Genomic DNA, 17,210 nt, shown 5'->3' with positions numbered 1-17,210 from the left:
TTTATAGGAAAAATAAGTAAAAAAATTATAAATGTCTTAAACCTTATATTTCTCCAATATTTTATTTTATTTTCTATACATACTGCAAAAAGTTAATAAACTAACATGTCAATAATAGAACTTAGCAATTTCAGTATACAGGAATAATAATAATAATAATAATAAAATAATATAATACTATAATATATAATCAAATACTTGAGCAATTTTGTATTTTTGAGTAATTTAAATACTTTTCAAACTCTAAAGTATCTAGATATTGTCTTACTGGAGAATTTATTTAAACTTGTATTACCAACTGCCAGAGAATAATACTTGTTTTAAATAATGGTTTTACAAAATAATAAGTTACAACATTACTAATAATAATGTTTATACAATAATAATTAGTGAGAATAAAATACAAACATTTATTATAAAGCTTTCTACATAACTAGTGTTACCTTGTTAGTTGACTATGGAATGAAATATTTTTAGGTTTCAAAAATTAGATTTATTACTCAGTGAATGGATTCATTTTCTTTCACATATGCATGTATAGAAACTAAATCTGATTAAAAAAGATTAAAACTTCATAAAAATATTCAATTATTTTGCTTTATAACAGATTTGTGATTTATTATAATTTCCATGTTTTTTTTTTTATTATTGGATGATGGATATTCTAAATACAAATTTGTTTAATGAGATGGTGAATTTAAATAGGTACATACTACATAGTTTGATTTATTATATTTACGATAAGCATATTTGATGAATATTAAGGCATTTTTAATAACTATTAATATTAACTAGCTTATCATTTAAGTGCATTACTGCATATTCTAAATTATTTTAGTGTAAAAACTCTCAAACTTTATTTATTATCCAAGAGATTTTATTGTGTCATTATGTCTTAGTTTTGGAATCAATTATAAAACAATATATTCTAAAATCAATGGTATTGACTTATATAACTTTTCTATCTCTTAAGTTAAACATACATTTTTATTTTTTAGCATTGTATATTATGTACTTGTTAATTCAATTACATACAAAGCAAAAGGATTTATATTTATTTATAATATGATTAATAATATTATACTATTATAATAACAATTTATGAATTGTAATTTGTAAAATTATTATTTTTTTATCTATGGGTAAATAATCTAGATAAATATTGGCCCACATAATCATTACTTAATAGCTATGGTTTTGATTTATAATTATATATGAGTGTTGTTTTATGCAGTTTCTGTATTTATTAAATAAATGTTATGAGCTCATTATAGCTTACAAAGGTCACTTCCACAGTTTCACAAGAAAAAAACTTGATTTTACTTTTTAAACACTGTTATATTTTAAAAGGTTAGTAGCATTAAGTAATACACATATTATTATAATCCAGATAATTTATTAACATTAACATAAAACTTTACTAAAGATAGCAACAAGATATCAAATTGTCCTTCTAGTTCAGATATACAGTTGAATGTTTTTAACCACAACAGTTCACGCTAATGACAATTATGTCCTTTCTATTGATACAATTTTTATTGTTGTCAAACCTGTTTATATAAATCCAAAATAGGAATACTGTTTATAAGAGTTTATTATTCTAATATATAACTTATAAACATTTGTCAATAAATTAATTATTAGTATATTCTTTACTTCATGTATAATGAGAAACATGTTCACCTTAACCTCGCACAATTCGTAAAATGACGGAAATACAAAAATTTATAATGATGGTGAAAATGTCTTTTATTTTTTCCTTTTCATTATACATTAAGATATATAGAAATATATAATGATCCAACATTTATAATAAATACATTATATTAAGAATAACAAAAATAAATTTTAATTGGTTATATTTATAATAATTTTTTAAAACAAAATTAACTATCAATTTAAATAAAATAATACTTTTTAAATAAAATGATATGGAATATGTAAAAATAGTTGAATAAAATAAAACGATCAAAACAAAAATTAACATCAACTAATAATATTATTATCATTGGTTATTTCTAGAAATTGAGCACAAATATCTCTCCAGCATTCACCCTTTTGATTGAAAACAAACTTGTAGTAATTTCCGTCAGCACAAATTACTTGAACAGTTTAAAAATTAAAATATGCTTAAAAATTTTAAATTTAAATTATTACCTATGATGCAATTATTTTCTGATCCGAATGCGCAAACACACTGTGGTCCATTAGGCACTTGAAATTTGCAAAAGCTCCAACTAGAACTAAAGTATTTTGGTAAAAAATTAGAAGCTAAACTTGATTGTTTATTTAAACTTTGGTCTTCTAATGCAAATATATGAATGGTTCCATGATCACTAGCCACACACATCATAGTTGAATCCGCGTTGAAGTTAATACTAAAATAATGTTGTAAATAAATGAATAAACAAATACAATAAAAAATAAAATTTAAATTTTAAATTTTGTGAAATCAAAAAAATAAATTACCAATAAATTTGAGCTGTATTAGTTCCTCTTCGAAATTCATATAACATATTTCCAGACTTTGTATCAAATACTCTTATTAGAGTCCCCTAAAAAAAGTTTTTAATTGTTTTCATTAGTTTTACTGACAAATTTTATTTTTTTTTAATAAAAAAGTACTCTTTCAGAAGCAGTTGCCAGTCTTGTACCCTGTAAATTAAGAGCTATACACCCTAAAAGCGTTTCATGTGCAGCAATATCCAGAGGAGGTTTATCTGTATCTGCTAAATCTACCAATTGAACATGTCCCATTTTTCTTCCAGGGAATGCTAATAATGAATTGTTGCTATTGGGGCATAACATACACAAACCTAAAAAATACAAATATTTAATTTGACAATTCATTTTTGATGATAATGAAGAGATAGTTTAATGATACTATTAATTACCTTTTGGATTGGCATGAGTTTCAAACACATGTAGCTGCTGTGGAGTCTGCGTGAACGTGTATACTTTGATAACACCTTCAAGCACAACAACTATTCGATCTCTTCTTAGCCGCACACATAGCACATGCGTGTTGAACTCCAAAGTAATCACAGAATCTTTTTTCAGATCATCCCAGATAACAACTGTGGGCAAAACAACCTCACAAATGAAAACGCTGATGGATTTAATTTTTGTGTTCAACTGAGGTCGTACCTCTGTTTGTGGGATATTTTGGTGATGTGCCTCCACCAACCATAGCTAAATAGTTACAACGAAATAACATTTCTACAAAGGCAAGGCCGCCATCTGGGAAGTCTTGGCGTACTTTTTCTTTTAAAGGGTCACAGTTGTACACTCTAAAGCCTTTATCCATACCACAGGCGAAACATCCTGAAAACAAATAATAATTAATTAGGCTTAGATTTTTTAATAAAATAAATGCATGTATTCATTGGCTATGCAGAGGGGCTGAGGTACTTTCTGACATTATTCAATTAGTGCCTTAAAAGTTAAGCCCTTCAGACAGGGGCCTGTAGTATAACCTTGTTATTATTAAATGGAATGTTTTTTTTTTTTAACTGATAAATCATAATTAATTGTTATTATTATTATATGTAATACACAAAATTAAAAAGAATATAAATTATTAATATCTAAACAATAATAATAATTTACTTGAATTTTAAAAATAGGCTGAATAGGTAATGAGAAGGGCCTAAAAAGAGTGTAGGTACAATCTAAATTAAAGTCAGGTCTATGCATGCCATATCTAATACAAATAAAGAAAGAAAAGTTAATTAATACAACAGCAACACTATGACCAAAATAATTAGATATGTGTATGAAGTATGCCACATAATAAACTGAAACAAAAATAATAAAAAATATAAATTTTTTTTTCATTTTTAAAAAAGTTAAATAAATTTAGTAATACTTATTACGGGTTTAAGTATCTAGTTAAAAGATTTAAACATATTTTATTATTATATTAAGATATAATTTATTATTAAATTGGTGTGTGTTTTGGAACTTTTGGGCAGGTGTCTGATCCTGCTTCTGGGTAATCACCTGGACTAGATAACACAAATTGGATTTTAAATTTCAAAACTACCTTTTTGTGTGTGTGTGTGCCACATCTGGGTTGTTGTGACTAACATATTATTAAAAATTAGGTTTTAAGATATCATTAATAAATATTATTCAGTAGACCTGATTTAAAAATCATAATATTTAAACATTTTAGGGGTTAACTTGGGCAAGTATAATAAAACTAGTGTGGAAAACATTTATTTTGGTCTTTGTTTCAAAAAATGCATACAAATTATGCCATTATACGCTAAATGCCTTTGCTTTTGATATTTTATAATACAAAAACTACTTTGAGGTTCAAATGATTTGCAATAAAAGCCAGATTTTAGACATGACTATCAAGTCATATAAATGGGAATAAACTTAAAAATGATTGAATCTGGTTACTCAAGTTCTTTAAGATTTTTCAAAAACAATATCGAAATTGACATTAATATGACTGTGAAAAACAGTATATAAAAATAATGTCGAAAAAAATAATTAATAACAAGTAATTTTTAAGAACATTAGGTAGAATTCAAATAAATTAATGGAACATACTGGATGTTTAGGTATTTTAATTCGTCTAATCGGAAGAAAAAACAAATCAATTACCTTGATCTTGATTGAAGCCAGCGAATAATAGACGGTTGCCATGTGGATTACTTCTGCCGATGTTCATTATTTCAACTAGGTCAACTGGCGAATATATTTTTTTCAACAGATATCCATGCGACAAACCGTGAACAGGTAAAATTCGTTTTCAAACCAGCTTGTTAATCGCATCGGCGACCTATTGGCAGCGTGAAACACCTTGGGCGCATGATAAAAACAATTCAACTACCTAAGCATTTAAAGTTTCCTTTGTAGTGAAACAACATTACCACATAAATAACATACCGTCAGCAGATACGGAAATGTTCTACGAAAATAACGAAAAAAAAAAAATAAATACGTATTTCAGAATGGAATCGTGGCGGCAGAATTCGTGAGTTCGAAAGTGGCGGAAGAAATGAAGTGGAAAAGACTTTAAAATAATATTATAATTCGTGATCAAAAACAATAACAACAAACAACAACGAAAGCAACTTGTCTCGAAGTCGACGACGGCAATCGGGGATAAATAAAATTATAAATAATCGGAACGTCATAAAAGATAATAAAATATATATATATATATATACATATAATGTCATTATATTCTGATTTCTCACACGTCGCTTATCTCTGGACCGTTATCAACTGTCGTGAGTTGGTAGCGCCGCAACATCAGCTGCTGAACATGCGACCACCAGTGATATAAAATCGTAGTCGCAGCTTTGGTCTGTTCTCGACTTGTTTTCGCCCGTTCTATTATCTCTGACAAGTCCGCAATTTAGTAGTTTTTTCCCCTTTTGTGTTACACGCACGCCATCGATATTATTATTATTATTTCCAAACTGCCGGTGATTGCCGCCGCCGGTCTGATTCGCCGGCTTGCGAGTTGCCGCCAGTCAGTACTCACAGTGGGCCTGTGCCGAGTGTGCCGATCACCAGTCAGTCAGTGCTGTAGCGTTGTTGATTGTGTTCGCTAGTCTCTCGTTTGTGCAGTCGTCCGTCAGTCTGTCCGCGCGCCCGTTGCACCGGCCCTTGTATCTTGGTAGTCTATATAATATAAATTGTTCATTGGTTTTTCCGTAAGTCCGTAACGGTTGTTTTTTTGAAAATTGTTTCTCGACAATCCAGTGCCTATGCTGTAGCTGATTCGCATACGAAACGCAATATTTATTATTAATAACACAATATTTAACGATAATATTATTATTGACATGTCTTTGCGATGATTTCCCGTCACCCGTCGTCCGAACGTCACTCACTGCCGTCGAGTTATTGACCCATCAACATATGCTATTGGCTGCCGCTTGCTTGTCATCGGTTACGAAATCGGAAATAGGTCCCCGCGGGCTATTATAGACCACCAATCATCCGGCTACACATCCATCTGCATTGAAGTCAACACCGGATCCGTCATTGTTACTGTCAAAGCGATTTTATCCCGCAGGAGGTTTGTATTATTATATATTATGCAATTATTATGGAATAAGTTACGATAGTATAATGTCATAATAATAGTTATGCCTTTGTTAATTGTTACTATTGTGATAAATATAATTATCGTAATTAGCTAGTTAAATAGTAGGTAACTCACCTATCCATTTATATTACGCACGACAATAAGTAGGTAGCTATTACACGACGGCCGTGCTTTGTCTTTGGGAATTTTAATTTATTACGGTATTTGCATAAAACGCTGACTTGATAAAATTGCTGGTGGTATAGCCGGTAAGTAGGCACTCTATTCATATTTGTTTATTTCATATCACAGTACCCAGAATACTATACGAGTACCTACAACTAGGGTTCCATAATAGAAATAGAAATATTTTATTTAGTTGGCATCTCAAATATCTATTACTATTATCAATGATTTGAATAAAAAAATGGAGTAAAAATATATTTATTGATGGTTGGTAAAGATCAAACTCTCACAATCCTCAATCCTTGATTCATACCCGGTACGTCCCTTCAAGTGATATAAGTAATTGTAGGCATGGCATAATGATATGGTAGACACAATAAAATATCTTATATTAGAATATTACAGGTACGTTATGTTATGGTGTGTTATATTACTATTATATTACGCATACCGTATCTATAAAACGTTTTGTATTGTCCATTTGTACGCATGACTCGCTCGTGTTTTTACTATTGTCAAGGTCCGGGTGCGATTTTGGCTTTTCGTTTTGGCACTGCCATGCAGCATATTTTTATTGTGTATACGGTAGCTGCAGGTTAGTTGTGATATTAATAAAATGACGATGATGATGATAATAATAATAATGATAGAAATATGTGGTGGAGGGGAAAACTGTTTTTGAACTCGAGCCACGAACGTTTTTAAACATAGCTTCAGCACGAAACGCCCTCGAAAACGACTGACAAACCCCACCCACCCTTTAGTTGTTCCGATTGTCCCATCGGCAATAAGGTGTCACACGCCAGAGTCATGAATATGTTTTGTTGTATGAAATATTAAATAATAAGGGAAATAATATAATATACGATCAAAATTCTTTAAAATCCACTTCCGTGCCAACTTACTGGTTCAACATGAACCTGTAAATGTTGAAGCATACTACCCCGTTCTTTTCTGTCAACAAGTTGTCCGTTTCCAGTTGATAATCTACTGATGGGGATCTATTTTACGAGGTTTTGCCCGACGTTTCAATGAGATACCTGTAATAGTTATTATTTATTTTATTTATTTATATAATTTATTATATTATTATATATAATTATATTACACCTTGGAAGTAATTCTGGAGTTGTACCACACATATTTTTTACAATTTTTAGCCTCAATGGGCGCCACAAACTCTCTATTCTTTGGGTCTGTGCTTTTGATATTGGATCTACAAAATGTTCGCTATGATTTACAATATTGTGACTACCCGAGATCCGAAAGTCCATTATAACCTGACCAGCCATCGGAATGTATTGTAGACCCAGCAATGACCTCTCTTTGTATATATTATTGTGTAATGTAACCTTGTCTCTTTTTTGGACTACAAAATATCTTCCTTCGTTATTATCACGCAAACCGAATACCCATGGTCCATCAAGCCGTCTTCCATAATTTCTTGCTCCATTTTCTAGAGGATCAACATTTTCCTAGTCATCATCGATGTTAAGATTTTCGGATGGTAAATCTCCAAGTCGAAGTCGTTCTTTATTATTTTTTCTTGATCTTCGTAACAAACATTGTCTACTTGGATAACTATTCCGGATCCTCCTAATTTATTGCGGTTTTCAAATATTCTGACGGGTACATCACGACACAAGTTCATCTAGTCACACACTGTATGAGCTGATTTACCGATTAAAGTTATAATTATGGATTGGTTTAAATCTTGACACCAATAATAAACTAATTCTAGTTGTGCTCCAATGTTTAATCCACTATTATTACGCCCATTTTTATCCAAGTATGTTCAAAAACTATTGTTCTTTCTAAATATATAAGTAATTAATATTAAACATATGAAATATTAAATAGTACCTTACCTTATACTTTGAGTGGTTTGATACCCTTTCCTTTTACACCTCAACAATTTCCTTTCTTTTCCGCGTTATTTTTTTATGTAATACTTCATTTCACTACTACATATATCGCACAATACATTTTATACATTTACTAAAAGTTTTTTAGAAATTAAAAAATTAGTAGCCGATTCTTCGTTTTGAATTATAGTATAAAATTCTTTTGCAAGCATATTGAAAAGTAAAAATAAAAACCGTGTAAACCCAAGAACTGTCGGCCAATGACTAAGTACACGATCAAAAATTATATCATGCAGTAAAAGAGAGTACTAATCATTATTAGCATTAAGTCAAGATAGTAAAGATAAATTGGGTAGTAGAGCGTATACGACAAGCGTGCCGTAATTGCAGGTAGACCGCGATCTACGGTAGAGCAGCGCATACGACAAGATAGCCTGACCTCTTTAAAGATAGCTATTTTTTTTATAATCTGATTGTAAGCCCGTGTAAAGTGATTATGAAAAACTATTTTCAGTGGTGATTAAAACTAAATAAGCACGTTATTACATATTACGTATTTTAATGTAAATAGGATATAATGCGTTCACGTGGGCCATAAATTAATTATACTAATATATAAATATAATACGTATATTTAATCTATGCATGGACGATGGGCTAAAAATATTTGTCGCGAATGAAGTTTTCTACTACATCAAAGATAAGAAAGACGATTAACTGCAAGATTGTAAACAAAAAACATTCAAATTTTGAGAGTTAAAAAACCAGTTTGTAACATTACCTACATTTTTTTTATTAATTTTAATAGGTAGGAGGTAAGTACCTATGTATATATTTATTTTAATTGTACTTCTAATGAATTTTACTTATTTGACTATGTTTCCTTTTATTTAGAGGATTAGAGGTGGAAACAGGTGATCATATATCTAGCAGGTCATAACATAATTTACTTTTTAGATGTCTGGGAGAATTATCGAGAATTGTAGCAACTGCAAGATTTCTTAAAAATTATAGGGGGATAATAGATCGTTGTAGAAATGTTTGTGAAGTCAAATTGCTTTGAAATGAATTGTGTGATAAGAGACATAGGTGCGGGGCATGTTTTAGTGCTATATTTTGAAAGGTTTGAATTCTACCGATGTTAGATTTTATTGCATTATCCCATAGTTAAATGCCTATAATTTCAGATGGGTTTAATAAGGGATTTATAAATGTGAAATTTATTATTAATTTGCGTGTTAGAGCTATACATTTTCATGAACATTTTGCAATTTTTTTTTTTCATATAGATGTCGTATTATTTATATTTTTTGAATAATAGACAGTTGACCATTTGTTAGTTACACAATTATACACAAAAAACTTACTGACCTACTCATACAATAAATATACTAATTATTTAATATATTTTATTACTTAAACAATTTGTTATAAATTAAAAAAAAAAAATTAGAATTTCGAATTAATTAAATCTTTATTAGATACACGAATTGTTAAATACAATTTGCATTCTTGCATTACATACCTACATAATACCTTTTATATACTATATTATTTAATATAAGTTAAAAATTAAATATGTATTTTAATACTATTATTACATAGTTGGAAAAACAAGTTGGATACCTGACTACGGCATATGCCTATACCTATTCGTATACCTATAACTCCTGTACAAAAAAAAAAAATTGTCATGCTTACAGCCCTATGTATATTTATTATTAAAGAAAAATGTTTTCGGTAATCGTAATTCGTAAGTAATTTAAATTGAATGTTTTAGATTTTAAGTGAGGGGCTCACGTAAGGTATTTAAATATCTTATTGATTTTTTTAATAAAAAATATATTTTTAAATTCAAGTACTAATATTAATATTTTATTATGATTTATGATTATATTAATAATAATTTTCGTAACTAAAAATTTATATTGTAAAAAAAATAAATTATATTACATTTATTTTTATGAAATTTTTATTTATATTATACGTTTTATTCAAATGTAGATATGTTATGTATATTTTAGTAACCAATATTATGTGTCGGGTGCTATCGAAATAATTATATTTGGGATTAAATAGAGATCTTAACTTGGCCGCAATCATGTATCACAAATTTTCAAACTCTATCAAAAATATTATATTACCCGAATGTACAATATAAGTTTAGATATAATGTTGGGATGAGATTTATGTACACGCAGTGCGGCGAATAATCATATTTTTGATTCTTTTGCGATAGTCTTGCAATAATGATTATAAAATTGTTCTTATTGTTTTTATGTCTATGTCTATGATAATTATTTTGGGTACAATAAAGAATAACTCAATTATTATTCTTTCGTATCTTAAAAAATTGAACGTATATATGATAATATACTGGTAATTTCGTTATTTTTTTTCACTTTTCTATCTTATTATTTCAAGACCTACGAAAAAACACTTTAATATTTCCAATGTACTCGCTTTTTAAAATTGAATGAATTTTAGATATTTTGTTAAAATTTAAAAAAATATAAAAATGATATAGAGACGCAAAATTATTAATCGTTTGATATTATAGGTAGGTATAATGTAGATTTTCAAATTGAATTGTATTTTAAAAATAATTTGTAAAATAATTTTTCTATTTAAGTATTTCAAATAGTTTATAATATTATTGATAATGGTGAGTGATGATCAATGGTCATTTACCATACATATGATATACAATAGTATACGAAATATATATGTTACAAATTTTGAAATATTATTACAATATGCGTTTGTTTACTGTTACATACTTGCGCGGTGTGCCGTAAGTCCATAAGGTATTATTTGTTCGATATAAACTTGTATTTGGAACACGTTCTATCTCGTTTAGTTATTATAATTATTAACAAAGTATAGTTATTACACATAAAAAAAAAAAATAATAAATTTCACTGATTTTAACAAGACTACGGCGTTTGGAAGGTTTAATTTGTTGAATAATATGTTACCTATGCGTAAAATCGATTTTTTTTTTTTGGTATTTTTGTACGTTTGTTGTAGTTTGTTTGAATATAGTTGTCACGTTTTGTAACAACAGGACTTCATGTAATAAGTGCTACGCTATAATTTATAGTAGGTACATATTAGTATCTATAGATATTCAATAACGTATTATGTTGTGTAGGAATTCTAAAGTTAACAGTAAAAGTGTGTATGTATTATCTGATTTTTACTTTAAATATTAATGAAAAATTGTTCTATATTAGTTTGACATTCTATAGTTATTGCTTATATTGTGGCATTCGTGCGCCCGTCGATACTAATAGTTGAGCTAGTTGCATTATGCATACTTCATGAGTAAACTTAAAAATTTAATCTACCTATCATTATTCCTTTTGTGTAATGGTAGGTATATCACCTATAGAAAAATTAACTATTGTTCATCGATTGTTCATTAAGAAATAATAACACAGTATCTATGCAGCATTGTTTACCGAGTTCCTTACCAAGTATTGAAGTATCTGTTATGTATTAAGAGATTTTCAATACTCAATATTTTAGGTGTTGTCTAGTTGCGCCCTAGCCTGACCTTTTGTCCCGATTGTACATTGATAAACAATTTTAGGGCTTAAAATGATTCTTAGACTGCTGATACAAAACAAAAAGGTAAAAATTAACTTATTCCTGGTATGTGGTCTCATACTAAATCTTTTGAAGTAATGTTGAGAGTTTACAAGGTCTTATCTTGAAAAAAATAAATTAAAAACATTTTTTTTACTTGTGAAAATCTTTTTGAATTATCAAAATTTGTTAAATTATTTCAAGATTTTAAATAATGTTCACAGTGTTTGCAATATAACTCGTCAATCCATTTAATATTGATATTGACGATGATCTTGTTGAGCTTCTAATGAAAATAATAGATTTCAAGTTCCAAAATGTTCTCAAAAACGCATTCAAACAATAGCCTTTACTTAACTTATTCCATAACTTTTAAAACTAAAAAAATGTAGTTGCAAAATATTATTGTATGTTTGGTTCTATATATGTATACGAATAGGTTTTTTCTCACATTTAAAAATTAAAAACCCGACCGATTACGTCTCACAGCCATCTGCTTAATGCGCGCGTAAATAATTTTGCTGTGAAAATTAAAAAAAAATAGTGAATAATATCCATTAGCATAAATCACATTAAATGTATTCATCAAGTATTCAAATAGTTGTAATTTTATTATTCTTTAATTTATATATAAGTCAATTATAACATTTTTTTATAAAAAAAATTTTAAAAAAATACTAACGTTTTTGTCCGACATGTCCCATTAAACTTTTTAAATCTTTGAATGCGGCCCTCAGAGTACAAAAATGTTGCCGACCACTGCTCTAGATAGATAATTTACGTTATAATTGGATATTATTCGTTAAATAAGTTTCTGTATTCCCGAAATATATGACTATATATAATTTTTTTTTCAACGTACAATTGGCATTGACTAATATTTATATAATTAATTTTAATTTAATGAATTATAATTGTGAATTTATTCACATGCAATTTTAATATAAGTCGCATAGTCTATTTATTTTTAGTAAAATTATTATGGAAGAATAAATAATTATGACAAATTAAATAACATTAACTACTGTGTAAATTATATGGTTTGCGTCAAAATTATATATAATAAATAAATAACTTAATGTTTTTAAATGTATTTGTATATCTGTTTAGTGTTTACAATATTGGTAGGTACAGCGAGTTTCTATAACATGTTTGTTTCCGTCACACTAATATTAACGATCTTGAAAAATTATTATATAAGTACTTTATTATAAGATCTATAAGTACAATTTTATTGTCATCTTAATATACCATGTATCATTTTTTTTAGTTTATAATAATTGCTGATGAGAACCTTATATATACAGATGCATATTGCATATAGCATGAGTATATGAATATAGTAGGAAGGTGGTTACTGGTTAAAGTGTGTTCAAAGAAAATAGTGTAACTTTATACTAAAAAGATTTAATTTATTTTATTGATTTACAATTCTAGATCCAATTCTTTCAAAAATTCTGAAATTAAATAAGAAAAAAATAAGTAAAGTGAAAGTCATGTTAACTGCGAAGTAACTCTATAAGTACATATAAACTTTTATTTAATAACTATTTTAATGATTAATAAATAGACGTCACTGTTTCTTTAGCTTTGGAATGTAGAAAATGTATCTAAGTTATAATTTCTTGAATAATCAACCAATGCGTTCTTATTATAATGCAATTCTTTATCACGCGTATAGGTAATAATCGTAATAAGTATATCGATTTTGTATTAACTCCATTGGCAACTGTTCATAATATCCATCCACGATTTTGCCAGCTATTGATTCCATCGAGTCTTAAATTTAATATGATTTAAATATTTGAAATAATAAACTGTATTATGCAAGTCATTATTTTGAATTGCTTAGGCATTATTTTTGAATTAAATTGAACCTATTATTTATATCAAGGATGGCAACTGGTGGTCTGTGTATCTTTTTTTCTGACTCGTGCTACATTTTTAAATTACTTTATAAAATGTTAGCATTTATCTGTATTTTATTTTATAATGTTTTTTAAACATTGAAACATGATGTTAGTGTAAAAAGTAAATTTTATTGATTTTTTTTTGTTTTCTACGCATCATAATAAATCTGTTGTATATCATGTTTAAAATTTAACTAAAACATTTAGTCAAATAAAAACGGAATTTATACTCTAGCATTTTATAAATTTAAGACTTATTGGAATCGATAGGTAGATAGTATATAAATAGCCAGTGAACCAATAACCGGAAAAATCGATAAATATACAATAAACTTACTTTATTTTATTTCATTCTTTATCATTAGGTGAATCAAGAAAATACGACTTTTCTCTTTAACTTAATTGGATCATGCCATTTTTTAATTAAATACCATATTTTAAGTAAATAAATAAAGATTTAATGTAATATTGAATGTTGCAGGTACAATAAAAATATGGCTTTACTACTAATATAAATTTAAATTTTTTTTCTATGGCTAATTTACTGGAAGCTGCATCACTTGGTTTTATTCTTTTGTCAGTTATTTTAATATATTTTATTGTTTAATAGCCTATCAGATTTTAAAAACAATACAAATAATATTATATATTAGCCTCTAATAGTCTAATATTTACTAAAACTATAAACTTAATAATTAATAAATATAAATTATTAACCACATTAAAAATAAAAATTATTAGGTTTTAATCCATAATAATAATCAGTTTACTAATAACTAATAAGTATATATAAGTTTGAATTTTTTGCTAAAAAAAAAAAATAAAAAAAAATGACTAAAATGTGAAATAATAAATAATAAATTCATAACATTAAATAGATAATTTTAGCTTTTAAACGATATAGTAGACGCAAAGTTACTGCTATGTTAACCACGGTTAACCATATCCACATCCTGCAGTGACCATTTTACTTTAGCACAGTAAAAATTATAAACTTCATATTGTAATAAAAGAATTGCTCATGTATCTTGATTGACAGATAGTGATAGTTTTCGATTATGGATAGTTATAATGTTACCCTTAATTCCCTAAAAAATGTCCGGCCGTGGGCTCTTCTCTCTCCCTTGATAATACTATTGTTATAACTTATAACACCGAGTTGTGTTACCATGACAATATTTTTCAAATGAAACTATATCAAGTATTTATTTTGTGTTTAAGATACAATTGCATATTTGCTTTGTAGGACATATTTTCTAGTATATTCTGAGTGGCGTTAGTGTTACTATGACAATATTTATTTCATTACATATTTATACATAAAATATTTTGTGTTTAAGAGACTATTACACATTTGCTTTGTATAGGAAATTTTGCAGTATATCCTGCAACTAAACTATAGTATTTTCTTAGTAGGTACTTACTACCTACCTAGTTATTAAATATATTTATGTACTCTAATTAGTATAGTTATACTGATTGGAGTTGATTCATTATAATTCATTATTATTTAATATAATGGTTCTTTTATCTATATTTATTATTTTATATACTTCACAATAGTTAAGTAGGATAACCAATGATTATTCATCTTTCCGTCCCTACAATGCTGTAAGAAATTATTTTATCTGAATTTTCACAATTATTTAGTAGAATATTATATATATTCTTAGCTATTAAACTAATTAAACATTATGGTAATGAAAAGTAATGTTTCCTCTAGTTGATGTGTATTTTTTTTTTTAATTAAATAAAAATTATAATATTTTAAATATATCTTTTGTGAATTTTAGTGTTCCAAGCAGATCATCCAGACTATCTCTCCCTATTACGTCCCACGATATATCACAAACTATGTCCGAGATCGCCCTATCCACCGAATGTTGCGAATAGCAAACAAGAACATATCTAGTCTTTAAGCCTTTGTGTTTTAATACTTAATTGTAATATTTAATGTATGTCTGTTTTACTGTTCTTATCTTTCTAAACTTATCTACCTTGGACACTAGCCCTTAATGTAATGTAAATAAAAAAAATGAAAAAAAATGTCTACAATTATTATTTAGCAAGTGACTTTATTTGACTTATTCTTGTGTATATTAGGTGAAATATTATAAACTTTTATACAGCGTGAGTTTTAATTATTTACGTAATAACTAATAACGTATAATCTATTATTATTTTGAGTACAGGGTGGTTACGAAATTATGATGACGTGTATTTTTCAAATGCCTGTCATATGGTTAATAAATGGTCATTAGTATCAATTGTTAGTGGTACCAATAGTATTTTAGATTATATAGGCAGAGCAATGTTTTAATTTAAAAATATTTGTGGGTTTTGTAGAAACTTAACATATTATATTTTTATATTTTGGATATATAGGCAATAACGTTTTAAATTAAATTTTTTCGTAAAAAATTAATTCAACCTATCGTATTAACTATTAATATAAATAATAATGAAATAAATGACTAGCCATATAAATATTTCGTAAAATATACTTATGCCGGGTTGCATCATGAAAATTGATTAATTTAATGGATCAACTGTGGAGTATTAAATCATATTTTTTTTTTATTAAGGGACCATTAGCTCGCTATTGATTCATTTAATATTTGGTGATTGTTCATGCAACCTAGCATTATCGATATAAGCTGACAGACTGTCTTAGCATAGAATCGTTTTTTATGTGCAATTTATCATTCAATTCAAATTTAACTTATACTTTATAGTAACTTTTACTCAATGACTGGTTAAATTCGACACTTATATTATACACTAGGATGGTTACCTACTTTTTGAATATTTACTTTATTATAAAATTATATACAAAAGAAAAAAATATTTTCAGTTGTAAAGTATTTTATATTTTAATGTCATTTTACATCGTTTTACTATTTATAATTTGAATACTGAAATTATATAAAATAAAGGTTTTTAATCAAAAATTATAATAATTAGTAAAATTAAATTTTTTTTGTCTGAATAAAATCTATATTTATTAGATTTTAAATCACATTCCTGTAAATAAATAGAGTAATTTATTGTATGTTTTATTATTGTTTGAATGAAATATATTAAAATGTTTTACTGGTAGATAGGTACATTAACTATTATAGAGGTCACTACCTCACAACAATAGAATGTGTTATTTCTTATCTTAATATTCTCAAACTTACTAAATAATTAGTATTCTTGTTTCTAAAATTGTTAGGATTGATATTGAATTATATTGCTTACTGGGTTTTTTCCATTGCAAGGTATATAGTAAAGACAAAAAAATTCTTTTATTACGATTTCCTTTAGATTTAATATATTATATACACAATTATTACTACAGTATTATTTTTATATATTTATTTTAAGTAGGTAAGTACCATACATTCATCGACATTAGATATACATTTCATCATTTATGTCAATGGCATTAGTAATCATGGTCTTTCATTTATATTATAAAAGTTTATCAAGGTTTTTATATAACTAAGTAAAAAAACAAGAATATGTATAGGTTTATTAAACACTTGCCACTAAACTAAGTTTAATACGGTTGAATCATATATAATAATATAGCATATACGCATTAAGTACACTTTCAAA

General features: G+C 27.1%; 2 protein-coding genes and 1 pseudogene across 5 annotated transcripts in view; 1 reads left to right on the top strand and 2 right to left on the bottom strand.

The window, feature by feature from the left end:
* Positions 1-1,912: 1,912 nt before the first annotated feature.
* On the bottom strand, positions 1,913-5,148 carry LOC113549893 (WD repeat domain phosphoinositide-interacting protein 3). 2 transcript variants are annotated; one of them, XM_026951404.1, is made up of 8 exons: positions 4,958-5,148; positions 4,618-4,846; positions 3,148-3,324; positions 2,895-3,077; positions 2,626-2,816; positions 2,470-2,555; positions 2,158-2,378; positions 1,913-2,102 (listed from the first exon to the last, which is right to left on the bottom strand). In XM_026951404.1, exons 2-8 carry the CDS (start codon positions 4,682-4,684, stop codon positions 1,987-1,989), a joined length of 1,041 nt encoding a protein of 346 aa, XP_026807205.1. In that variant the 5' UTR covers positions 4,685-4,846; positions 4,958-5,148; the 3' UTR covers positions 1,913-1,986. The 2 variants fall into 2 exon arrangements, with proteins under 2 accessions (XP_026807205.1, XP_026807204.1); XM_026951403.1 differs by having other exon boundaries at positions 4,618-5,148.
* Positions 5,149-5,350: 202 nt separating this feature from the next.
* Positions 5,351-17,210, top strand: part of LOC113549890 (probable multidrug resistance-associated protein lethal(2)03659) — a 37,969-nt gene continuing 26,109 nt past the window's right edge. For all 3 annotated transcript variants that reach the window (XM_026951398.1, XM_026951399.1, XM_026951400.1), the window contains exon 1: positions 5,351-6,046. The gene's annotated coding sequence lies outside the window, so the exon portion shown is untranslated. The remainder of the gene's footprint in view (positions 6,047-17,210) is intronic.
* LOC113548374 lies at positions 7,191-8,198 on the bottom strand (annotated as a pseudogene).

Source organism: Rhopalosiphum maidis, chromosome 4 (genome assembly GCF_003676215.2).
Source record: "Rhopalosiphum maidis isolate BTI-1 chromosome 4, ASM367621v3, whole genome shotgun sequence".
Classification (NCBI taxonomy): domain Eukaryota; kingdom Metazoa; phylum Arthropoda; class Insecta; order Hemiptera; family Aphididae; genus Rhopalosiphum; species Rhopalosiphum maidis.
The sequence above is the reverse complement of the archived record's forward strand: the minus strand, read 5'-3'. Positions and strand labels throughout refer to the sequence as shown.

Excerpts from the sequence above, each read along its gene's own strand:
- LOC113549893 (XM_026951403.1), bottom strand. The coding sequence starts at position 4,684 with ATGAACATCGGCAGAAGTAATCCACATGGCAACCGTCTATTATTCGCT. Across the intron at positions 3,325-4,617 it reads TGGCTTCAATCAAGATCAAG|GATGTTTCGCCTGTGGTATG; the intron begins GTAATTGATTTG and ends ATTTGTTTTCAG. Across the intron at positions 2,103-2,157 it reads AGAAAATAATTGCATCATAG|TAATTTGTGCTGACGGAAAT; the intron begins GTAATAATTTAA and ends AAACTGTTCAAG.